Below are 23,691 nucleotides of genomic sequence, written 5' to 3' on the forward strand. Positions count from 1 at the left end.
TGAGCCAAAACCAACAGTCAAACGCTTAACCAACTGTGCCATTGAGGCACCCCTAAATGAGTTAATTTTTATAAAGCACAGTTTCTGACATCTAATAAGCAATTCTACATGTATTAGCTAAATAATAAAAATAATTATTTGTGGCTATGTGATTCATCACAAGAGTAAATTACTGACAGTTTTTAACATGAGTTCCTTCACCACAGGAAGCATGACAACTGAGTACTCAAGCAATGGAATTACTGCTCTTCCATAAAATGTTTTAAAAATCAGGGGGCACCTGGGTGGCTCAGTTGGTTAAGCATCTGCCTTTGGTTCAGGTCATTCAGGTCATGGTCCCAGGGTCCTGGGATCAAGCCTCATGTCAGGCTCTCTGCTCAGCAGGGAGCCTGCTTCCTCCTCTCTCTCTGCCTGCCTCTCTGCTTACTTGTGGTCTCTGTCTGTCAAATAAATACATAAAACCTTTTTAAAAAAAATATGCCAGCTAATATGTCGTGGCAGAACGATTAGTGCAGGCTGGCCTCTAGTGACAGAAAGGCCCTCAGCGGTTGTTTGGGAACGGAGGGCAGGGATCGCCAAGGGTCTCGAGGAAGTTTGCAGCTCTGTTTGCTACCTTGATCATGGTGATGGTTGCATGGGTGCGTGCGGATGTCAAACTTATTAAAGGTACATTTTAAATATGTGCAGTTTATTGTATGTCAGTTATAACACAACAAAGCTCTTCCATAAAAAATAAAAAAGACATTATCGAAGCCTTAAGGAGAGTCTAGGAAATTAAGAAAAAATTAGCTTTTTGACTATGAAATGAACCCAAGTATTTTTCCCAGTTATTTTTTGACTTACTAGAGTTTGCTAAATTTTTTAAATTTTATGTAATTGAATGTATAAATCTTTTAAAGTTTCTGCATTTAGTATCACAGCTAACAAAGAGGTCTCTACTTTTAGATTTTTTTTTTTTTTTGAAGATTTTATTTTTCTAAGAGAGTGACAGAGAGAGCACAAGCAGGGGGAGGGACAGAAGTAGAGGCAGAGGGACAAACAGACTCCCCACTGAGCAGGAAGCCTAATGCTGGGGCTCCACCCCAAGACCCAGAGATAATGGCCTGAACTGAAATCAGACACTTAAACCACTGAGTCACCAGGTGCCCCAGTTACTCCCAGATTTTTTTAAAGGTTTTTCCATAAGTTCCTCAGGCACCTCAGAGGTTTCTTTTTTTTTAAATAAAATATTCAATCAGGCTAGCCATGTTCCTTGCGTAAGGTGTGATGTACGGGTCCAGCTACATTTTGTTTAAACTTCCCAGTTGACCCAAAAAAACCATTTATCAGACAATCCATCTTTTACTTATTTGGGAAGGCAGTTTATTTAAAGCATTTGTGGTTTCAAATACTTAATTCCAAATTACATGATCAAAGCTCTAATGATGATTCAAATGGAGACAATATCATTGACCATGAAAGATAAGGATTTGGTTTACATATCCCACCCCTTTTCCACCCTTCCTAAGTTTGATAATCACATCATATTCAGTCTCTTTATTAGTTACTTTTGTAACTGTAAATAATTGGCTTACACCACTATTTCTTGTTCCAACAATTCTAGTCAGTACCTCGGCACTCCTCTCAGCATGTGTAAAGAAGTGTAAATATATTTCTGTTATTCCTACTCAGAGCCCAGTATAATAATAATAATAATAATAATAATAGTAGATGGAAGCAGGATGTAGAGACTCAGATCAATGTTTTTACCATTTTATGATTCTTAAAATATTCATCAGTTCATATGATATAAATAAATGACTGAATTAATAGATATATACATAAATGGAACAATTCTCCTTTCAGAATTTCAATTAATAAATGAAGAAACAAGGGAAATAGAAAATCACCATTAGAACACCATAGTAATAATTGCTGCAGGCAAAATCTTCCCTACCTTGAATGATCAAACTGGCAGGTGAAAATTTAAGGAGAAACAGGACATTTCATAGCTTCAACATATCTCCCCCCAAAATATGGGTGGTTTTTATAAAACAGCCACAAATTCTTTGATGTCCTTCCCTCCAAGAGATGGGCTTAATCTACTCAGCCAGTACTCCCACCTCCAAACTAGGCTGTACTTAATGACTCCCTTCCAAACAATAGATTATGGAAAGGCAGAAACAGTGATTTCTCTGTAGAGAAACCTGACAGTTTTTTTCCATCTTACCCAAAAGGTCAAGGTTAACATCATGGCTAATAAGTTATGTTAGTATCAGGAACCCCTGACATAATTCAAGGAGAAGGGCACTTCACCTTTCTGGTATACTTCCATAATATCCCAATCCCAACCTAGACATAAAAAAACATCAAACCCAAATTGAGGGACATTCTACAAGACACATGACCAATACTTTTCAAAAGTGTCAAGGTCGAGAAACACAAGAGAAAGTCAAGAAACTTTCACAGATAGGAGGAGACTTAAGAAAAGGACAACTAAATGCTAGGTGGTAGCCTGGAATGAATCCTGGAACAGAACAAGGATAAGTGTGAAAAATGAAATCTGAATGAAGCCCATCATCTAGTTAATAGTAATGTACCAATGTTAATTTCTTAGTTTTGATCATCATACCACAGTTATGCAAGGTGTCCCCTGTTAAGGAAACCTAGATAAGGGGTATCTAGAAACTCTCTGTACTATCTTTACAACTCTTCTGTAAATCTATAAGTCATGCCTAAATATTAAGGTTTTTAAAAATAAGTGGTGATTTATTTTTAAAAATAAAATATTATTATGAGGCTAAATTTGCTCTTGGATACTTTTAAATAAAAATTACTGGAGAAATGTGTAAGTTTTCAGTTTCAGTTATTCCAAAGCCATTAGTTCAATTTGCAAGTGGGTGAAAATAGCACCCTTGTTTCATTTCGTAGGTTCTACTCTATGTAAATGTTTACAGTCTTTGTGTTCTAGTAGCTTAAGGTTGTTTTTCTAATGAATACAAATGAGAAGTGGAATCTTTATTGTTATGTTTTCCAATTCATAAAATTAGTAACATTAAGAATAATTTTAATAAAATGAAAAAGATATTTTAAGAAATTATTTCCCTGCAGTAAATGTGATCCCAGTGTAAGAGGATATGACATATTCATAAACAGAAATATAGGACACACCATTCTCCGTTATCTTTCCGATTATCGTGGCAGAGAGGCCTCCTTCTCTCCTGCAATCACTCTCAGAAAAGTACAAAAAATGTCTAATTTGGGCACTTCTTACTCTGCCCGGGTCTCAGAAAGTTCCTGCAAGTGCCAAGTCACGCCAATAACTGACATGTATCCATCCTCACAAGGCTATACGAGGTAGGGGTTATCACCACGTAGGTCCGTTTTAAAGAGGAATGACGAAGAAACTGAGGTTCAGAGAGGCACTGGGGCCTGCCAAAGCAGCACAGCTAAGTGAGAGGGACAGTAAACAACTCAAACACCTGCTTGGGCCCCAGAGGCCGGCGGAGACCAGGAGGCGCGCCGAGCGGCCGGAGGCTGCGCAGGGGTGCTGGTGGGGGCGGTGTGTCGCTGGGAGCCACGCCCTCCCCAGGGGGCCCAGCCCCCAGCGCCCTTTGGCCAGACTTGGCCCCGGGCGGCTTTCCTCGCGCGCGGCTGCGCAGCGGAGGCGGGGCCGGGGGCGGTCCTCCGGGGCAGGCCGGGAATCGGGGCGGGGTCGCCGCACAGGCCCAGGGAAACGCGCGCTGCTGCAGCATGGGACCCCTGCCGCGAACCCTGGAGCTCTTCTACGATGTGCTGTCCCCCTACTCCTGGTTGGGCTTCGAGGTGACTCCGGGAGCCCCCTTGGCTGGGGCTTGGAGGGCAAGGGCGGAGGGGATGGGGAGGCGGGGCGCGGGGACCGTGATCTCGTGAAATTCTTGGCACTGCCAGCCAGGGGTGAAAGTCATTTTGTGTCTCTAAACGGGATATGGTCGCTGGCTCCAGATCGACCCTTTATAGCCTAAGGCAGTGGTTTCCCACGACGGTTTGGAATAAGGGGGGTAACTCCAAAGAATCAAGGAGAAATCCGTGGCACAGCCCTCTTAGCCTACTCCGAAGTTAGTTTGGGGGGCGGGGGGGGGGGGGGGGGAATGCCGTGCAGAATAGGATGGTAGGGTAGCTGTCCACTGAACAAAGATCCTGGGATCGATCTCTTGGGATGGAGCAAAGTTCATGGGATTGATTTCTGGTAGTGGAGTTTTGCCGTTTAAAACCAAAGAGTGTAGGGTGTTCGCATAACCCTTATTCTTCTGCACTTAGAGCCTCTGGCTAATCAGTTGCCATAGAACACCCCTGCCTCTCCCTTGGCCATTTTCACTGTGTCCGTCTTACACACTGGCTCCCCATCTCCACCTCTGCTCCCTCAGGTCCTGTGCCGGTATAAGAACATCTGGAACATCAGCCTGCAGTTGCGCCCCACCTTCATTGCAGGGATCATGAAAGACAGTGGTGTGAAGGCAAAAGTGTTTGGGACAGAGATTTGAGGGAGGGCAGCTTTCAAAGGTCCAGGAGGGCTGCCCTCAAACGGGTCTTTATATTGGCACCAGCAGCTAGTAATTTGCACTCTGCTGAAAACCCGGGTAGGGGTCCCCTCAGGCCTGGGACCCTTAGGTAGGCTCTCACCAGTGTGCCCAAATTTCCACTTGCAGGAAACCAGCCACCAGCTCTGCTTCCCCGCAAAGCCCAGTACTTGAGAAATGATGTCAGGCTCCTGGGACAGCATGTCCAGGTTCCCGTGCAGTTCCCCAAGGATTTCTTCTCTGTGATCCTTGAAAAAGGTAGAGTGAGCTACAGATGGGTTATCAAGTGGAAGACAGCAAAGGCCAGGAAGTAGGAGGTGGCAACCACATGAGATGAAACAAAGCGTGGGAAAACACAGGTCAGCGCTGAGTGACAGCAGCTTGTGGGGACCTGAGGGAAAGAAGAGCCGGATACACTAGTTATGAGAAATTTGGGTGGGAGGGTGAGGGCAGTTGAGCCACTCCGGGGGTGTCAGAAGCAGAAAAGAGCCGGTCCTCCGTGGGAAACAAGCTAGACGAGCCCTGCCTCTGAGTACCTCTGCCCCACAGGAAGTTTATCAGCCATGAGATTCCTCACTGCTGTGAGCATGGAACACCCAGAGATGCTGGAGAAAGTGTCCAGGGAACTATGGATGCGTGTCTGGTCACGGGTGAGTGCAGAGCTCTGGGAACCTACTTAGGAGACCCTGGATAACGTGCTGACCCTCCCCTAGAACCTGATTCCCAGAGTCCTAGCCCTGCCCATTGTTCACTGGCCGCTGTCCACCCATCTCAACCCTCACTGCCTCCACTCCTGCCGAGTGTTCTCTTCTCAGGATGAAGACATCACGGAGCCCCAGAGCATCCTGGCTGTGAGTATCCTGGCTCTGTCCCCACCCCTCTCACTGTGAAGCTGAGAACAGCTGACATTTAAAGGCAAAGAGGACACAGTTTTCATATTGGGTGGAAGAGGTCACAGTTATTTGGGGAGAAAGGATATCTGTATTTGAGGAGCCAAATTCCTGAAAGGTTGGAACTCAGAGGACTCTCAAAAGAATATATCTCGTGGTTGAAAGGGAAAGTGCAAAATTCTACCTGGGTGGATTTTATTTCATGAAAGAACTCAGTGGGAGGGAGATGTTACATGTTGGCACCCCCAGGTGGGGAGGGATGAACTATTGGCCCCAAACACTCCCAACACCAGACCTCACTGATAATATCCAGAGTAGAAAGCAGGAGACTTTACAGACAGGCTTTAAAAAGAAAAAAAACAGAGAGAGAGAGATAACGGACTCAAGCCAGAATCCCACAGAAGCCTTAGTGGAAACACATGGAAATAGCTCAAAACATTTAAATGTGTGCCAGCCATAGATGAGGGTATAAAAAGTAAGTTTGAAATTCAAAACGGTATTTTTCCTGCAGTTTACAAAAGATAGTTGAGGCATATTCAAATTTAATACATAAAATGGCAAATCAACAAGGAATGGCCAATATGTTCCTCCAGTGTTTTTATTCCTGCAAAGTATATGCACAGGCTTGTCTTGCCATTACTAAGAAACAATCATTTTCCATACCATTGTAAATTCTTTGAAAGTATCATTCTTAGTTTCTACACAGCAGTCCATTCAGTGGGCCTCCTTTTGCTTGCTTAACTGTTTCCCTGTTGTTGAACATTTGGTCTGGGACACAATTCTCTCATGTAGCCAACTCCAAGACCCTGTCACATCAGAATATACCTCATGACTTCCTGTTTCCCCCCTCCAAGTTGAGGAGGTCAGACTACAGTAGTTCTCAACCTTGGCTGTATATTTTAGTCACCTGGAGCACTTGGGCACTGCCTACCAAAAATCACGATGTAATTGTTCTAGAGGGTGACCTATGAGTGGGATTTTTTTAAAAGCCCCCTCGGAAGATGCAGCCAAAATGGAGAACCACTAACCCCAAATGATACCGACAAACCCCCAATAGAAATGCTTATTCTTGTTAAGCCCTGCCGGTGACTATCTCCCTGTGCCTTGCTCAAAAGTCCTCGGGAAATGCCATAAGAATTATAGCCCAGCCCTTGATTTTAAAAAAAGCACAAGATACTCGGGAATTCTGAGAAGTAGAAAGGCAAGAGCCCAGACTTGGATTCCAGTGTTGGCTCTGCCACTAACAAGTTCTTGAATGCCAACCAAGTCAGGTACTACCTCTGGGCAGCAGTCCCCTCTTGGTTAATAAGTTAGAGAGCTCGTTTCTAAGATGCCCTCTGGCTTTAAATTTCTGCACCCTGTTCTTTCCACCAACCACAAGATTTTAAGGGGGAGCGGGGGCGGAGAAAAAACAGGCCCTGTTAGCAAAAATGGACCTCTGTGGGTGGGTGAGTAAAGGCCTTACCAGGAAAATGGGAGCAGAAAATAAAGACCAGAATTTCTTCTGAGCCCTACCTCACTAATACACAGTTGTGTTCCCCCCGCCGCCTTCCCTCAGGCTGCAGAGAAGGCTGGCATGCCTTCAGAACAAGCCCGGGGACTTCTGGAAAAGATCTCAACACCAAAGGTGAAGAACAAGCTCAAGGAGACCACTGAGGCCGCCTGTAAATACGGGGTGAGCGATTCTTGATGTGGGTCCCCCAACCCCAGTGCTAAAGACTGAGGCCAAGCATCTGCTGGGTCCCCATGCTCCTGTTCTAAAAGTTGCTCCCAACATGAGTGCTCGCAGCTGTCCAGACAGCCCTTATCCTTTCCCTTCCTGTCCCAGAGTCCAAGGAAAGGAAGGGAGGGAGCTCGATGGTGAGAGGAAAGACAGAGCATCTGAGAATTAGAAACAGAAAACTCCTAAAGCTGTGGAGCCTCTTAGCAGACACCTCTTAGGTGTCTGCTTTGCTTATATGACCTCAGACGAGTACGGACTCAGCCTTCCATCCCAGCCATACTGAACACCTGCTCCATCACCTTCCTCCCTGCACTAACTGCTCTCTCCAGGCTTTTGGGCTGCCGATCACAGTGGCCCATCTGGATAACCAAACCCACGTGCTGTTTGGCTCTGATCGGATGGAGTTGCTGGCACACCTGCTGGGTAAGTTACAGGTTCATGGTGAGCTGCCCTCAACCCCAGCCCCCCATTTACCAGTTGACCAGGACAGATACAGAGCAAAAAAAAAATATTCTATGTATTTCCAGCAATGAAGCCTTATACACAGAGGTTCTCAGGGCTAAATGTGAAAAAGGCCACATTTACCCCCCTAGAAGAGAATGATGCCAAACAGAGCTCTTCCTAGAAAACCACTGGGGGCTTGTGGGGCCAGCCTCTGACTGATTTTCTCCATCTAGGAGAGAAGTGGATGGGCCCTGTGCCTCCAGCCACAAACGCCAGACTTTAAGGATGGCCAGGAGAAGCAAAACTATTGGGATAAAAAGCAGACCTTCTGCTTCCCCTTCTTCCACTGTGTGACACTGGGACTCTGGTTTCTCTGATAGAGGTTCCTCTGTGGTCCTGGGAGTTGCTGTAGAGGGGGTCGCGTAGTGCCCCAAACTCTGCTTTCCCTCAGAATAAACATAATGCCATGAGGCATCATATTTCTGGATCTGTGTCCTCTCTAATGTTTGTATGTTCTTCCTGCAGTCACCTATCCACTCTAGGTGTTTGTGAACAGCTCTTTCCATACTGTGAGCCCTGCTGCCCATCTCAGGGCAGCTTATGTGGAAGGAGAGGAAACAGTCCCTCTTCAGGGATGGAAAAAAGCCAGATGTATTTTGCAGCTAAACAGTTTGGAGGTTACTATCTTCTGACCAGCCACAGTGCCTGAGACAGAGCTGGGATCAGAAAAAGCCAGAACTTGGCTGAGCTTCTGCCCAGATACTTGAACCAGCTCCAACTACACTGACTAGCAGAACCAGAGCAAGGTGGCAGCACAGGGCCACAGGCTGAAGTTGCCGTGGCCTGGGAAGTTGCTCACCCACAAAGCAGATCCTGAGCAAACCCCAGGGCCTCTCTCCCTGGCCTAGTATAACCCCTGTTCCTTCCCACACAAACCTACAGCTTTCCCACTCCCTCAATTATTTATCCAAAGGCCCTTCTTGTATGTGCCACCTGTGCAATAATCAGTTATTTCAGTAGTCTTTTGACCTGATTGACAGTACCCTAAAACCATACTTGGACATCTGTTGGGAAGCAGGAACCACTGTTGGCTCAGTGGCTCCAGAGGCATTAAGAGGGGATTCCTTGCCCCTGCCCTCTGGCTTTTTCTGCTCTCAGAGCTCATTTCCCCCTCTTAGCCCCCTTCACTTGCTGTTTTTTCCTCTTCTCCCCCCTTCTGTTATTCCAGCACACTCCAGGATTTCCAGTGATCCTTACTAGGCTAATCTGCTCACCAAGGCCAGAAGTATATCTCCAAATACACACTCCCTTTTTCAAAGACTTCATGACATGTACAGTTAATATAAATTTAAAATATGGGAAAATGTCCAATAAGAAATGAGCAAATTAAAATGTTACTTCTCATATATTGAAATCACATATTTAAGCATATAGAAGTTCTCATATATGCTGACAGCATGGTGGTAGAGGAAAAGTTTTGTGCATAAAGATGCTTGTCTCAATAGTGTCTGTGATATCAAGTAACTTAATATAAACAATAGGATGTTTGAATAAGTCATGGTACATCCTGGATATAAGGTTTCATAGCCATCAAAAATTATATATGGGGGTGCCTGGGTGGCTCAGTGGGTTAAGCCGCTGCCTTCGGCTCAGGTCATGATCTCAGGGTCCTGGGATCGAGTCCCGCATCAGGCTCTGCTCAGCAGGGGGCCTGCTTCCCTCTCTCTCTCTCTCTGCCTGCCTCTCTCTACTTGTGATCTCTCTCTGTCAAATAAATAAATAAAATCTTTAAAAAAAAAATTATATATGTTTTGGGGCACCTGGGTGGTTTAGTCATTAAGTGGCTGCCTTTGGCTCAAGTCATGATCCCAGGGTCCTGGGATCAAGCCCCAAGTCGGGCTTACTACTCAGCAGAGAGCCTGCTTCTCCCTCTCCCTCTGCCTGCTGATTCCCCTACTTGTGCTCTTTTTTCTCTCTCTCTCTCTCTGTCAAAGAAATTAATAAATAAAATCTTTAAGAAGTTTTATACATATATATATATATATATATATATTTAAAGATTTATTTGAGAGAGAGGGAGCATGCACAAAAGTGGGAAGGGCAGACAGACAGGCAAAGAAAAATCCGAAGCGGACTCCTCACAGAGTGGGGAGCCTGACATGGGGCCCGATCTCATGACCCTGAGTGCATGACCCAAGCCGAAAACCAAGGGTCACTCAACTGACTTTGCCACCCAGGCACCCTCAAAAATTCTACTTGTAAAGAATTTCAACATTGGAAATTCTTAGAATATTATTTGGAAAAAAGATGTCCCTGGTGGTCTAGTGGCTAGGATTCGGCGCTTTCACCGCCGCGGCCCGGGTTCGATTCCCGGTCAGGGAATCGCTTGGGGCGCCTGGGTGGCTCAGTGGGTTAAAGCCTCTGCCTTCAGCTCAGGTCATGATCCCAGGGTCCAGGGATCGAGCCCCGCATCGGGGCTCTCTGCTCAGCGGGGAGCCTGCTTCCTCCTCTCTCTCTGCCTGCCTCTCTGCCTACTTGTGATCTCTGTCTGTCAAATAAATAAATAAAATCTTTAAAAAAAAAAAAAAAAAAAAAAAAGGGCGCCTGGGTGGCTCAGTGGGTTAAGCCGCTGCCTTCGGCTCGGGTCATGATCTCAGAGTCCTGGGATCGGGTCCCGCATCGGGCTCTCTGCTCGGCGGGGAGCCTGCTTCCCTCTCTCTCTGCCTGCCTCTCCATCTACTTGTGATTTCTCTCTGTCAAATAAATAAATAAAATCTTTAAAAAAAAAAAAAAAAAAAGATGAAACTACCTAGTATGATCTCAGTTATGTCTTGATGTAATAAAAATACATTATAGAGGACACAAATATATTAATCCTGGAATAAAATATGCCAAAATGTTTCTATTTCATTTGTACACTTTTTGAAATGATCATTTATTCTGACATATGAAAAATTATATAATATTTAAATGAAAAAATAAAAGAATTTTTAGATTCACATTTGGGCACAGTTGTTTTTGAAATGTTATCATTTGCTTAACTTAATCCTAAATCTTATCCCAGGCTAATGTGACATAATCTTTTATTGTAGATTCATATCTGCCAGCTCTGCCCAATCTTCCTTCAAGGAGTCTAGCATTCTATTTTCCTAATCTATAGCAAATTTAATCTCTGGAGGAATGAGACAATTTCTAGACTAAACCTTACAAATATAGTTTAGATTACAATGTCTGAACTTCTGAGTAAAATCCAACAGTCAGGGTTCGCCAAAGAAACAAATAATAGACCATTTATAGGTATATATAAAAGGAGTTCTGTTATCAGGGATTGGCTCACATGGTTATGGAGGCTGAGAAGTCCCACAGTCGGCCATCTGCAAGCTGGAGGCCCAGGAAAGCGGGCTGGTGGTATAGTTCCAATCCAGAATCTAAAGGCCTGAGAACCAGGAGCACCTGTGTCTAAGGGCAACAGAACACAGATGTTTCAGTGCAAGCAGAGAAAGCAAGTTTGCCCTTTGCTTTTTGTTCCGTTCAGGCTCTCAACAGATTGCATAATACCTCCACACACACCACTGAGGGCCACCTTCTCTACTCAGTCTGTGGATTCAAATACTAGTCTCTTCTGGAAACACCCTCATGGACACACGCAGAAATGTTTTGTCAGCTCTCTGAGTGTCCCCTACTCAGTTGACACATCAAAGTAACTATCAGTGAGAAAAGGGGAAGCCCCCAAAGGCAGCTGTATTTTAAAATAAAAGAACTTTTTTCTAACCCAAAGAGTTTCATACTATTAGCTTCTTCCTCTCTGCCCCTTCCATCAACAGTCCTAGTGCGATATAAAATTTGCAGTTACGTCAGTACTCAGAATTCACTGAACCACTTTTTTGCATTGCAGTTCAAATTTGAAGCTTACCAAAAAACATGCTTCTAAAACAAACTCCTTAAGTAAAATTTCTAGAATTATATTTTTTACAGGCCCAAAACAAAAGCATTAGTTAACAACAGAAGGTTTCAGAGGCATGTGGTAAAACAAAAGGGAAAAAAACCACAGTACCAAGTGAAAAGTCTCCCCTTTGTCATTCCCATTCTCTGGTTTTTCTGTGTGTGCAACCAGAAATGTCCATGTGTTTTAACATACAAATGTCAGGCATGATTCAGAGGACTCAGTCTACCCTTCATCCAGTTTCCCCAGCAGTAACATCTTGTGCAGCTACAGCACAATGACACAACCAGGAAACTGACCGCGATTCACTCCATCAAACCCTGTTCATATTCCACTACTTTCTTGTGCACTCATTTGTGTCTTTTTTTTTTTTCTGTGTGATGTGTGTGGGACCACCATCACAGACAAGATACAAAATATTTCTAGCATAAGAGGTCTTCATGTTTCCATTTCATAGCGAGGCTACCTTCTGTCCTCCCCACTACCCTAAGCCCTGGCAATGACAGTCTGTTCTTCATATAGTTTTCTCATTTCAAGAGTGCTATATTAATGGCGTCAGACTGGCTTATCTTCACACGCAAGGTATTGTGTGTCTCAGTGGTTTGTTCTTTTTATTGCTGAGTAGTATTCCATGGTATGGATGTGCCAGAGTTTGTTTGACCTGTTGAAGGACATTTAGGTTGTTTTCACTTTAGGGCTATTACAAATAAACCTGCTATGAATATTCTTTTTTTTTTTTAAGATTTTATTTATTTATTTGACAGACAGAGATCACAAGTAGGCAGAGAGGCAGGCAGAGAGAGAGGGGGAAGAAGGCTCCCTGCTGAGCAGAGAGCCAGATATGGGTCTCCATCCCAGGATCCTGGGATCATGACCTGAGCCGAAGGCAGAGGCTTTAACCCACTGAGCCACTCAGGTGCCCAAACCTGCTATGAATATTCTTGTACAGGTTTTTGTGTGCATGCAGATTTTCATTTTAGGGGGTTCAGGAATACAGTTGCTGGGTCATATGGTAAGTGTATGTTTAATTGTACAAAGAACTGCTACGTTTTTCCCAAGTGGCCAAACCATCTTATTCCCACCAGGTATGTGGTGATCCAGTTTTTCTGCATCTTCACCGGCATTTGGTGTCATTACTCTTTTTTTAATTTTAGCCATTCTGATAGGTGTGTAAGTGCTGTCTCATTGTGATTTTAATTTGCATTTTCCTAAGGAATAATGGATATCTTTTTGTGTACTTCGCCACCTGTACATCCTCTTCAGTGAAATATCTGTTCACACCTTCTGCCCATCTTTTTCTTTATTTTTAAAAAATATTCTTTTATTCCCTCTTTATACTCTTCTGCTCTTTTCTTTTTTCTAAATTTCATTTTATGTTTTCAGTGTTCTAAGATTGTTTATGCACCACACCCACTGCTCCATGCAGTATGTACCCTTAATACCCACCACCAGGCTCACCCAACCCCCCACTCCCCTCCCCTCCACAACCCTTAGTTTCTCAGAATCCACAGTCTCTCATGGTTCGTCTCCCCCTCCGGTTTCCCCCAATTCATTTCTCCTTTCCTTTTCCCAATGTCCTCCATGTTTATTCCTTATGCTTCACAAGTAAGTGAAATCATGTGATAACTGACTCTCTCTGCTTAACTTACTTCATTCAGCATAGTCTTCTCCAGCCCCGTCCATGTTGATACAAAGGTTGGGTATTCATCCTTTCTAACTGGATTGTTTTTGAAATGTCCATATTGTCCTTAATAGTTTGTTTATAAGTAGGCTTCACACCCAGTGTGGAGCCCAACGTGGGGCTCAAACTCACAACCAAGACTTGAGCCGAGATCAAGTCAGATGCTTAACCAACTGAGCCACCCCCGCACCCCTTTTTAATTTTTTTTAAGTAGGCTCCACACCCAATGTGGGGCCCAAACCCAACAACCCTGAGATTAAGAATTGCATGCTCTACTGACTGAGTCAGCCAGTTCCTTAACAGCATATCTTAAAAGAATGTACCAACTATAAGAACACATTTTGAGACAACTGGGGGAAAATAACATGGACTGAATATTAGGTGATACTAAGAAATTAATATTGATTTCATTAAGTGTGATAATGGCAGGGTGGCTGGGCACAGATTAAGTTCTCATCAGTTGGAACTACATTCTGAAACATTTAGGGTGGAAATGACATGCTGACTTTAAAAAGTGGGAGAGGTGGAAAGAGTAGATGAAATGTAATTATTGAAGCTGAGTGATGGGTACATGGAAAGTTCATTATACTGTTCTTTCCTTTTTTATGTGTGTTGGGCTATTTCCATAATAAAAATGTCTTGAAAAAGTACTGACAGCCTGGCTTAGTCAGTACAGCATACAACCTTTGATCTCAGGGTCATGAACTTGAGCCCCACAGTAGTTGTAGAGTTTACTTTAAAAAAGAAAATGTACTGAGATGTCAATTCTGTGATGTTACACATTCTCACCCTGTCCCCACAGTATTGTGCATACAAGGTCAGCCCTAGCTTCATGGACTTGCAACCTGTGCACTCACACAGGGCCTCATGACTGCTTTGATGCTCTGCCTTGTCTTGAAATTCTTAATTTCAATTAAGGGCCCTGCATTTTCCAGTTTTGCACCAGACCTCACAAAGTATGTACTGTGCTGCTCCTGTAAGCACATAATACATGCTGAGTAACTGCATGTCAAATAAATGAGCACCCCCCCCCCACAAAAAAAATAAATAAAAAAGCAGACTATGAGCGAAAGAAAGGAAAAAGCGATGGGGATGGCAAAGGAGGAGATAACTAGGTCAAGGGGGAGATATGGGAAGTCTCAAAGTAGAAAAAGCTGAATGGGGGCTGCAGGAAGGGATGCTGCTGGGGAGGTGCCTGGAGAAAGCAAGAGTCCAGCCAGAAGACGAACCTAGGGCGTACTATTCATCATTCTCCTCAGAGGAATCACAGTGCTTCATTTGACCACAATTCCCAGAGTTAAGCAAAAGTGGAAGCAGAAAGAATTAGCCACTTCGGACTCCAGGGAAAGAGGGGATTGGTGGCTAGGAGGCCAACTGGACCACTGTTCCTCACACATCCCATGATCTCAATCCCGGAGAGTTCCTTCAATGTCTTTGCAGGGGACTGGGGAAAACTAAAATCCTTGGCCTGCATCAGACCAACTTCCTCCAAGTCCATGTTCAAGGGTATGGCTGGCTCTAGCTGATGCCAGATGAAAAAAAGCCTGGAAAGGTGGGGAGGCAATTGAGGGAGGAGCAAGGGATCGAAAGATCATGAATCATTAACTCAGCAAATATTCACTAATTGCCAGTCAATGATATAAGTATTTACTATCCACTCCAATCATAATGACGAGATGGACGTAAAAGGACTATAAACAAACCCCATCTGTATCCATGATGCATTCAGATCCCCACCCTTGTCAGCCCCGAGTCTCTGCTGGGAAGCACAGCACCACTTTGTTCCTTGTCACCTTGTACCCGGTCTTACAGTTAGTTATATACACGTTTCTCCTCTCACGAACAGTCACCTCTTTATGATAGAGAGTGATATTCCTACACAGGACCTTACAACGTCCTGTGTAGCAAGTGAATAGTAAAAATTTATTGAATCCAAGTCCGTGGGCAAACAGATATTCCTGCAATGTGAGCAGGAGAGTGAATTTTTATAACTCCTTTTGAGAGCAAATGGCAATATATATCAAAAACTTCACTTTCAGGAATTTTTCTGATTTATACAAATGAGTAAAAATATGTATATAGAGGCACCTGGGTGGCTGTTGTTAAACATCTGCCTTTGGCTCAGGTCATGATCCCAGGGTCCTGGGATCGAGCCCCACATCAGGCTCCTTGCTCAGAGGGAGGCCTGCTTCTCCCGCTCCAATTTCCCCTGCTTGTGTTCCCTCTCTCACTGTCTCTCTCTCTGTGTCAAATAAATAAGTAGAATCTAAAAAAAAAAAAAAAAAAAAGACATGTATACAAAGATAGGAATTGCAAATTCCTTGATAAAAACTAAATGGTTATCACTTGGATAACAAAGTTATCAGTGGTTATCATTAAATAAATTAATTGTTGTTTCATAAAATAGAAACTATTTTCAAGAGCATAATAGATGGAAAGAAACCAAAACAATAGTTGCCTATGGGGTTGACAGGGAGGGGGCATGAGGGACCTTTCTAGATGATAGCAATGCTTCGTATCTTGACTGGAGTTTGCGTTACACAGGTATAACTCTTTATCGAAACTTACGGAGTGGTCCACTAAAACTCTTTGCTGAACACTGTAGACAAATTTTATTTCAAAAGAGAAAACATTAACTAATATTTAACTCTACTTTCATGCATGCAGTAAGATGAAATAGCTTATGGGTCACACAGCAAATAAGCAGTAGGAGTGAGATTTGAAACCTGGGCTGCACATCTCTAAAAATATGTGCTTAACCACAACCACAAATACCTCTCTGTTTTCTCTTATTTACGGACATTCTCATGTGGGACTCCTCTGCCGCTATCTGCAGACATCTCATAAACACAATGCTTTTTTTTGTCTCTGGGTAACAACCACACTCAACTTCTCAAATTTGAGAATTACTTATTGTGGCTCAGTGCCGAATAGCTGAGACGGAGGGACAGCCTGAACCTCATATTCGTTCGGTGCGTTCCCAGTGAGCTTTGTGCAGTTCTACACCTAGATGATGAGAGTAAGAATGCGTATTTATCCTGATGTACTTGAGAATTCATCATTTATGGGAAGCATTTCCATCCCAGAAATACCAGTGATGCTGATACACTTCATATTAAATCATTATCCACCTTCACTACACTTTGGAAAGCACTGTGGGGGAGGCAGCAAACACAAAGAGAAACACTGAAAACTGAGTTAAAAGGGAAAGACTCTGAGTTTGATTCTAACTCAGCAAATCTACTTTCTCTGCTGATTTCCTCCTCTGTAACATGAAAATGATAATCAGACTCGCCCACACGATTGTCAAGGATCAAATGAGATTGGGCCAATTTGTGCACTCACACCGCATACGTTGTCTTCTCACCTATGCTGTTTTTTTAAAAAGTTAACCTGCACATTGGGCTTCTAGAGCTATTCAGGTAAAAGTCTTACCTTTCGTAATCAGTCTTAATTAGCTCATAAAAGATAAACATCCCGATACAGGGGCTGCAACCATAATTTCCCATTCTTGCCTTATATATTGATAACTTTCTTTAATCTTCTCATAATCTCTTTTGCTGCCTTTGCTCTCTAAAGATTAGCCTTAAGATGCCAAACAGTGGGGGAAATAACGTCCAGGGAAGACCCCAGAGTTATAATTTTAGAATGTCAAAGGTGTTTTGTTAAATTATCATTACTAAATCAGCCAAAAAGTGTGTTTAGAGTTGGATGACATAATGTTTAAGAGTCAGGTTTCTGGAGTGGGACTACAGATTCAAATCATGGCCCCAACCTTTATTAGCTATACATTTTCCTCGAGTTTCTGATCGCATCTATAAAACGAACATAATAATAGCAACTACCTCTTATTATGTTATATTTTAAATTACTTAATTTGTGTAAAGCATTTAGCACAGTGAGCAATACACAAAACGCACATGTTGGCCACAAGTATAAAGCAAACTCAGATTCAGAAACACAAAATCACAAGAATACAGAGGTGTACAGAAGTGCTCAGTGGTAGACATTAACTACCTCTCACAATAGTCTGTCAATTATCTCTGCTTCTCCCCCTCCCCCACCTCCCATCTCCCTTCACTATTCCCTCCCAAAATGAGGTGGGCATAGTGGGTGCACCTAGGGCAGTAATCTGACCTCTGACACGGTGGTTTGTAGAGACAGGCACGTAGAAAGCAGGATGAAAGACCAACAGTATCTTCAGCATTTATATTTTGCTAAGGATACTAAGTTGAAGAAAAAAGGAAAGTAAAATGTTTGGGGAAAAGTTTGGCCATACATATTCAACGAAAGCTTTCTTTCTCATTGCTCTCACAAAATCTCAATGATAACATTTCCTGGAATTCAACAGGAGGAAATAATCCAAAAAGGCAAAACATGTAAGAAGAGGTTCATTGTAGTATCATTCTTTAAGTGGCTATATGGAGGCATAATTCACCCTTACAAAGTGTAAAAAAATTCAGTTGATCTTTAAAGCATATTCAGAGTTGTGCCAGCATCACTACTAATTTTTTAAGATTTATTTATTTTAGGGGTGAGGGCAGAGAGAGGAAGAAGGTGAATCCCAAGCAGGCTACACAGAGAGCCCAACGAGAGGCTCCATCCCATGACCCCAAGATCATGACCTGAGCTGAAATCAAAAATTAGATGCTTCACTGATTGAACTGCTCAGGTGCCCTGCATCACTACTAATTTTTAAACATTTTCCTTACTCCCAAAAGAAATCCATTAGCAGTTAATCCCCATTCTTCCCCCTCTCCAGTGCCTGGCAAGCACTAATCTACTTTCTGTCTCTTGAAACATTTGATGAGCAAAAAAAAAAAAAAAGAAAGAATAAAATAAACCAATGCAACTAAGTAACATAACATAAAGGTATCTTAAATTATGGGACATCCATTCAATAAGATACTATGTGGCTGTTAAAAATTACCACAACAAAGACTGTATCAAAAGGTGAAATATATGTGATACAATATTTAATTTTAAAAAATACAAAATGGTGAGTACTCTGATTTCAGCCAAAGATCATTTCAACCAGTGTGTGGACAGACTAGAAGAAATGTGTAGAAATTTTAAACAGCCATGTTAGAATAAGGAGATTGTGGATGATATTTTTTCTCTATAACCTTTAAATATTTTGCAAGATTTTATATTTAACAAGTGGAATTTTTAGAGTTGCCTGGGTGGCTCAGTGGGTTAAGTAGTCAACTCTTGATTTCAGCTCAGGTCATGATCTCAAGGTCTTGGGATTAAGCCCCCACCTCCCACCCCCACATCTGGTCTCCATATTCAGCAGGGAGTCTGCTTAAGGATTCTCTCTCCCTTTGCCCCTCCTCTCTTTCTCTCAAAAAGTAACAATATAAAAAAATGGAATTTTTAGAAAATCTATTTAAAATTATCATGATAGAGAATATATTGAAGGCACAGTCCAGCCTTCCTGACTTGGAACTGGTTCTTAACTAGCAAGTCTCTCTAGTGTAGGCTCCTGACAACCAAGAGCCGTATGCTACAAAGATCTCATTCTCCCAACTGCAAATCCTTTCACACTGTAGACATTCAGCCCCCTCTTTGACTCCCTTGCTTCTCAGTCTACACGCCCCCCATCTTGCTATCCAGACGCACTTCTTAACAAAGCCCTCTTACTTGTCATACATACCAATGACTCCTGACCAATTTCCTTCTATTAATATATTAACTGTAGATATAAATCCTTCTTTTTTTTAAGATTTTATTTTAAAATAATCTCTACATCCACCATGGGGCTCAAACTCATGGCCCTGAGATCAAGAGTTGCCTGCTGTACCAACTAAACCAGCCAGACTCCCCAGATGCAAATCCTTCTGATCCCAGGCATACTTTCCTTATAGGAGATGAACAGTAAGGAAATTCATGTAAACAAAACAACCACCAGCTCTCCCCCTACTCTCCATTCCCACTTCCTATAGGGATACAGCTCATCTGGACTACCACAGCCTTCCTCTTACATCTCTTCCCTATCCTCTTTCTGGCCAAAGAATCATCATTGACATTCCACCACTAGACACACCTGCACCATTCCAGGCACCCTCATCCTTCTTTCCCTCCCTCCCTTCCTCTCTCCCTTCCTCTCCCACTCGGTATGTCTCTGTTTCTCTCTCTCACACACACTCACACACTCCACACATCCTCTGAAGCATCAGCCCTGGCTATGCCCCCACAACTGTCCTTGGGATTAGATTTGTGCCCCATTATCTCCTACTCCCATTGGTTTGTCCAATAGTAATACTCTGAAGCCCTGGAACCCAGCCTTGTGTCCTTCTCTGACTCTCAAGAATAAAGTATGCCCATCCTCTACACCTTCCAAGTACCTGCATCACCTAGACTTATTACCATGATTCCCCTTAAAAGAGTGGTCATAGGGATGCCCAAGTGGCTCAGTTGGTTGAGTGTCTTGCCTTTGGTCCCAGAGTTCTGGGATCCCAGGATTCTGGGATCAAGTCCCATGTGGGGCTCCCTGCTCAGTGGGAAGCCTGCTTTTCCCTCTGCCCCTGCCCCCTGCTCATGCTCGCTCTCGCTCTCTCTCTCAAATAAATAAATAAAACTTTTTTTTTTTTTTTTTAAGAGTGGGTACTGGATCTCCAGGGGGTGGTGAGGCCAGGCAAGATGGCAGCCTTCGAATAGAGCATTCTACTGTTCAGTGAGCACCTACCAAGTCAGTTGCAGGGAGTCAGCATTTATTGAAACAATTACACACTTTGAAAAGCTCACAGTGGAAGAAAGGTACATAAACAGAAAGTTACTATATAAACAGCTAGAGGTTTGAACAGGGGTAGGAAGGAATGCTGTGGATACACTGGAGACAGCCTCCACATTAGGTACCACTATGGGCATGGCTTTTGAAGAATCAAGAGTTAACTGGGCCAAGAAGCAAACACAAAAACGTCTAACAGGTCTGCAGAAAACAAGTTCAAAGAAATGGTACTTTGGCAGCTAAAGCACGACAAGCCATTCCATGCCCACAGCAAATCATGCAAAGCACTATGTGATCTAGAGATTAAATAAACCGTGGCCTCTGCTCTAGGCATAAAACATATTAACTAAATACAAGACAAACTACTCACAATGCAGTAAGCATTGAGAAGAGGAAACTGAATACAACTCTGGTCCTGAGTACAAAGATCATTGGGGTGAGGGCGGGGACGCAGGAGCACTCTCATTAAAAAGAGGGTGGACGGTGTTTAAAAAAATAAAAGAAAGAAAAGAAATCAAGGTTCGGCAATAACAAGTCAGTTGTGAACAGAAAGGGGAGGAGGAAGCCTGCGCGTGAACTGAGGGATTGGAACAGAAAAGTGGGTGGAGCCACTGGGCTCCACCCCCGCCCTCCCGCTCCCCTACAACCTACTTTCTGCGGAGTCGGTCTGGACAGGTGAGGGAGGAATTCCTAACACCGGTGAGAAGGGTTGGAAGGCCATGGGATTGGGGTTAGGGTTAAAGCAGGGGATCTGGCCCCTACCTAGAGTCTGTGGCTTCTTGCTATGCAGAGTTCAGGGAATTCCTAATGGGTTGGTTTTGAGGTACAACTGCCTAGGCGTTGCTGCTGTGTTGCAGAGGGAAAAGGCTTCTCCCCACCAGCTTCCTACCCCTTGCGGTAACTACAGGCAGGAAACTTGAAATCTGAGCTTCCTGAGTTAAGGTCCATAGAGGATGGGATACCCTGGCAGATATGGAGAGATCAGGGGTTATCTGGGCCTGTGTCCATTGCCGTAGGCCTTTGTGTTAAGAATCTCATAGTTGTGTCCCTTTGTTGTATCCGTGTGTACTTTCTCCCCGTCAACCAGAGCATGGGCTGAGTGGAAGAAATGGGAAGATGGGGTCAGACAGGGTAAGTGCTATTTCTCCCCAGATTCCCTCTCCAACAGTGTCTAACTGGGAAGATGAGGGTGGGTAGGGTGGAGGTCCAACGCAGAGCAATTACAGAGAAAAGGCAGGGCCTGCCTCATCACCTGGATTCCAATGCTGTTGAGCACTGAGGCCCCAGGCAAGGCCCTGGGTCTTGGGTGGTGTAGAAAGATAGGGCTGGAAGAGACAATGCAGAGAAGGAAGAAGTTAGAAAGGCAGGGCCATGAAGGCTGCTGGGGTTATTTCCTGGCTACTCCACACATGCTGATATCATGTGTGATCCTAGATCACACAGCAGTGTGATCCTAGAATTACAAAACTGAAGGGAACCTTGAAGATCATATATTTGGGCCATTTGATTTGAGATTGAAGAACCTAAAACCTAAAGGTGTCTAATGTGGTTACTTTGGAATCTGATGCGGCAGACTCCTGTCAACTGCCAACTGCCAACTGCTGGTTTAGACATACTGTCTTTTTGCAGGAGCCTGGGGAGGGGCGATGGTGCCAAGCCAGTTGTGGGGGAGACTGGAGAAGCCGCTTCTCTTCCTGTGCTGTGCCTCCTTCCTCCTGGGGCTCACTTTGCTGGGCATACAGCCAGACATCACCCCCGTTGCTTATTTCTTTCTCGCCTTGGGTGGCTTCTTTTTGTTTGTCTGCCTCGTGGCCTGTTCTCTGGAATGGGGATTCCGATCAATGCAGACGGAGAACCCAGGGGCCTCGGGCAATGCACGGTGAGTTAAGGGGTGGGTGGAATTCTAGGAATACATGATGGACTCTTCCCACCCCCCCACCCCCGTGTCCCTCTAATCTCTCAGACCTACAGCTCTGCTTTCCTGTTAATTTTATCTATGAGGGAGTGGGTGGGGTCAGGGGTGGGTGGGTCTTTTGCCAATAGAAGATAGTAAAGGGGAAAAGGACTCCTTCCAGGAGGTCACCAGTGACTTGTTTCTTCTCCCTCAGCGACAATGAAGCCTTTGAGGTGCCAACCTATGAAGAAGCTGTGGTGCTGGAATCACAATGCCACCCCCAGCAGCTGGATCAACCACCCCCCTACAGCAGTGTTGTAATCCCTCCAGGACTTGAGGAAGGACAGCCCAGCCATCCAGACGGCCCCGACAGAGCCAGACTAGGAAGGCGAGTGGGCTCAGAGGGGTCTGTGACTGGAAGAGTTCCAGTCAGCCTCCGACTTCGGGGACCCCGGGTCATGTCCACTGCTCCTGATCTGCAGAGTTTGGGGGTGCACCCCACGTTGGAGCCTCTTACTCCACCCCCCGCCTATGATGTCAGCTTTGATCAACCGGATGATGATGATGTTTTCTTTGAAAACAACTGGACACCCCCCTAAAAGACTTTCCCACGATATATTATCATCTCTGCACCAGACCCATTCATGCATTTGAACCAACATTTTTCCAGTTCCTGCTTTGTGTCAGGAACTGTGTTTCTGCGTGGGGAAATGAACACAGAGCGGAGTCAGGTTACCATAAGCCTTTTCCAGGGGGCATGTGTGTGGCACAATTTGAGTATTCAGGTAATGTTCAGTGACCTACCCCGTATCCGGTATTTCCAGAGTTAAATGGAGGGTGAGAGGAGTGATCCAGAGAATCTGGAGAAGGAAGAAAAGAAACATCTGAGTGACAACTTTGTTGTTTCTTTTCTGGGTGCTTCTCTCTACCAGCTCAGTTAGGCTTTCCAGCCATGAGATGTCAATACCCTTATTGGGAAAAATGAGGGTTCCAAGGGACAGTGAAGTTTAAGAACTTGCACAGGGCACACTGCTAGTGAACAGCATAACAATTATTTAAACTCGACTCTTCTGATCCCAAATCCTATTGTATTTTCAAATACAAGGTCACCCACAAATCTCTGTCTTTACCTTGGACAATTGCTGGACAGGGGTGGGAGACGTCCTAGGGACAGAGTGGTGGAATAGTTGTGTCTACAGGCAGTGCGGGCCGAGTGTGACCAAGCGTGCCCAGCCTCCTGGATAAGCAAAGCGGAGACAGCCTCTGCCCAGGGGCCGGAGAGCACTCTCTAGTGCCTGCTAACGGGAAGCAGTGGAGTAAATTGCCCCAGGCGGAGGGGCTTCCGACTCTGAGATGAGTGTTGGAGGCTGAGAAGGGAGAAAACAGGCGCTTGGCGAGGGGTGGCGGAGGATCTAAGGTTCCCTCTCGAATCACCTGTGAAGCTGGAGCCACCCGCACGGTGTCTAACCGTTAAGCCTCACCCCTGCGCTCTGACCACAGGGTTTTAAGCCCAGCCCCCGGTCCGGCTTCCTCGGATCCCACCAGAACACCAGATTCTCTGGAATCGGGCTGTGGCTGCGATGTAGGTGTTCGCCCCTGGGAGCTGCCTCAGGGGTGCGCTCCCCACTTCGTCACTCGCCCACTGTGCGGCATCTAACAACGCCTTCTAGGGCTCTCCATCTCCTCCTTACCCTGGCCCTAATAGTTCAACTTCAATAAAATCAAAAGTCAGACCAAACCCATCTCGGTAACGTGCTTCCAGTAGGCGGGTGAAGCAAGGTGGGAGGTGCCGGAGAGCCAGCCGTGATTTCCGCGGGAACCAACGACCAATCGCATTTCCGCGTAGGA

The 23,691-nt window shown here is 44.4% G+C and overlaps 2 protein-coding genes and 1 non-coding gene across 7 annotated transcripts; all 3 read left to right on the forward strand.

Moving 5' to 3' along the window:
- Positions 1-3,359: 3,359 nt before the first annotated feature.
- On the forward strand, positions 3,360-8,082 carry LOC101694516 (glutathione S-transferase kappa 1). Of its 5 annotated transcripts, none has more exons than XM_045063096.1 (8): positions 3,654-3,804; positions 4,386-4,467; positions 4,668-4,796; positions 5,088-5,188; positions 5,354-5,389; positions 6,987-7,103; positions 7,397-7,574; positions 7,829-8,082. In XM_045063096.1, the coding sequence occupies exons 1-8, from the start codon at positions 3,733-3,735 to the stop codon at positions 7,876-7,878; spliced, it is 765 nt and encodes a 254-aa protein (XP_044919031.1). In that variant the 5' UTR covers positions 3,654-3,732; the 3' UTR covers positions 7,879-8,082. The 5 variants fall into 5 exon arrangements, with proteins under 5 accessions (XP_044919028.1, XP_044919029.1, XP_044919030.1 ...); XM_045063097.1 differs by having other exon boundaries at positions 7,481-7,574; XM_045063093.1 differs by lacking the exon at positions 4,386-4,467 and having other exon boundaries at positions 3,360-3,804.
- A 1,823-nt stretch (positions 8,083-9,905) lies between these two features.
- On the forward strand, positions 9,906-9,977 carry TRNAE-UUC. Its single transcript has one exon. It is a non-coding gene; the product is annotated as a tRNA-Glu (tRNA).
- Positions 9,978-21,060: 11,083 nt separating this feature from the next.
- TMEM139 (transmembrane protein 139) lies at positions 21,061-23,581 on the forward strand. The gene is made up of 3 exons (XM_004772053.3): positions 21,061-21,080; positions 21,579-21,828; positions 22,058-23,581. The coding sequence occupies exons 2-3, from the start codon at positions 21,596-21,598 to the stop codon at positions 22,440-22,442; spliced, it is 618 nt and encodes a 205-aa protein (XP_004772110.1). The 5' UTR covers positions 21,061-21,080; positions 21,579-21,595; the 3' UTR covers positions 22,443-23,581.
- Positions 23,582-23,691: the final 110 nt, after the last annotated feature.

The sequence above is a fragment of the Mustela putorius genome, unplaced genomic scaffold (genome assembly GCF_011764305.1).
Source record: "Mustela putorius furo isolate JIRA1106 unplaced genomic scaffold, ASM1176430v1.1 tig00003845_pilon_pilon_pilon, whole genome shotgun sequence".
Classification (NCBI taxonomy): Eukaryota; Metazoa; Chordata; class Mammalia; order Carnivora; family Mustelidae; genus Mustela; species Mustela putorius.

Excerpts from the sequence above, each read along its gene's own strand:
- LOC101694516 (XM_045063093.1), top strand. The coding sequence starts at position 3,375 with ATGACGAAGAAACTGAGGTTCAGAGAGGCACTGGGGCCTGCCAAAGCA. Across the intron at positions 5,189-5,353 it reads GGATGCGTGTCTGGTCACGG|GATGAAGACATCACGGAGCC; the intron begins GTGAGTGCAGAG and ends TTCTCTTCTCAG. Across the intron at positions 7,575-7,828 it reads GTTGCTGGCACACCTGCTGG|GAGAGAAGTGGATGGGCCCT; the intron begins GTAAGTTACAGG and ends TTCTCCATCTAG.
- TMEM139 (XM_004772053.3), top strand. The coding sequence starts at position 21,596 with ATGGTGCCAAGCCAGTTGTGGGGGAGACTGGAGAAGCCGCTTCTCTTC. Across the intron at positions 21,829-22,057 it reads GGGGCCTCGGGCAATGCACG|CGACAATGAAGCCTTTGAGG; the intron begins GTGAGTTAAGGG and ends CTTCTCCCTCAG.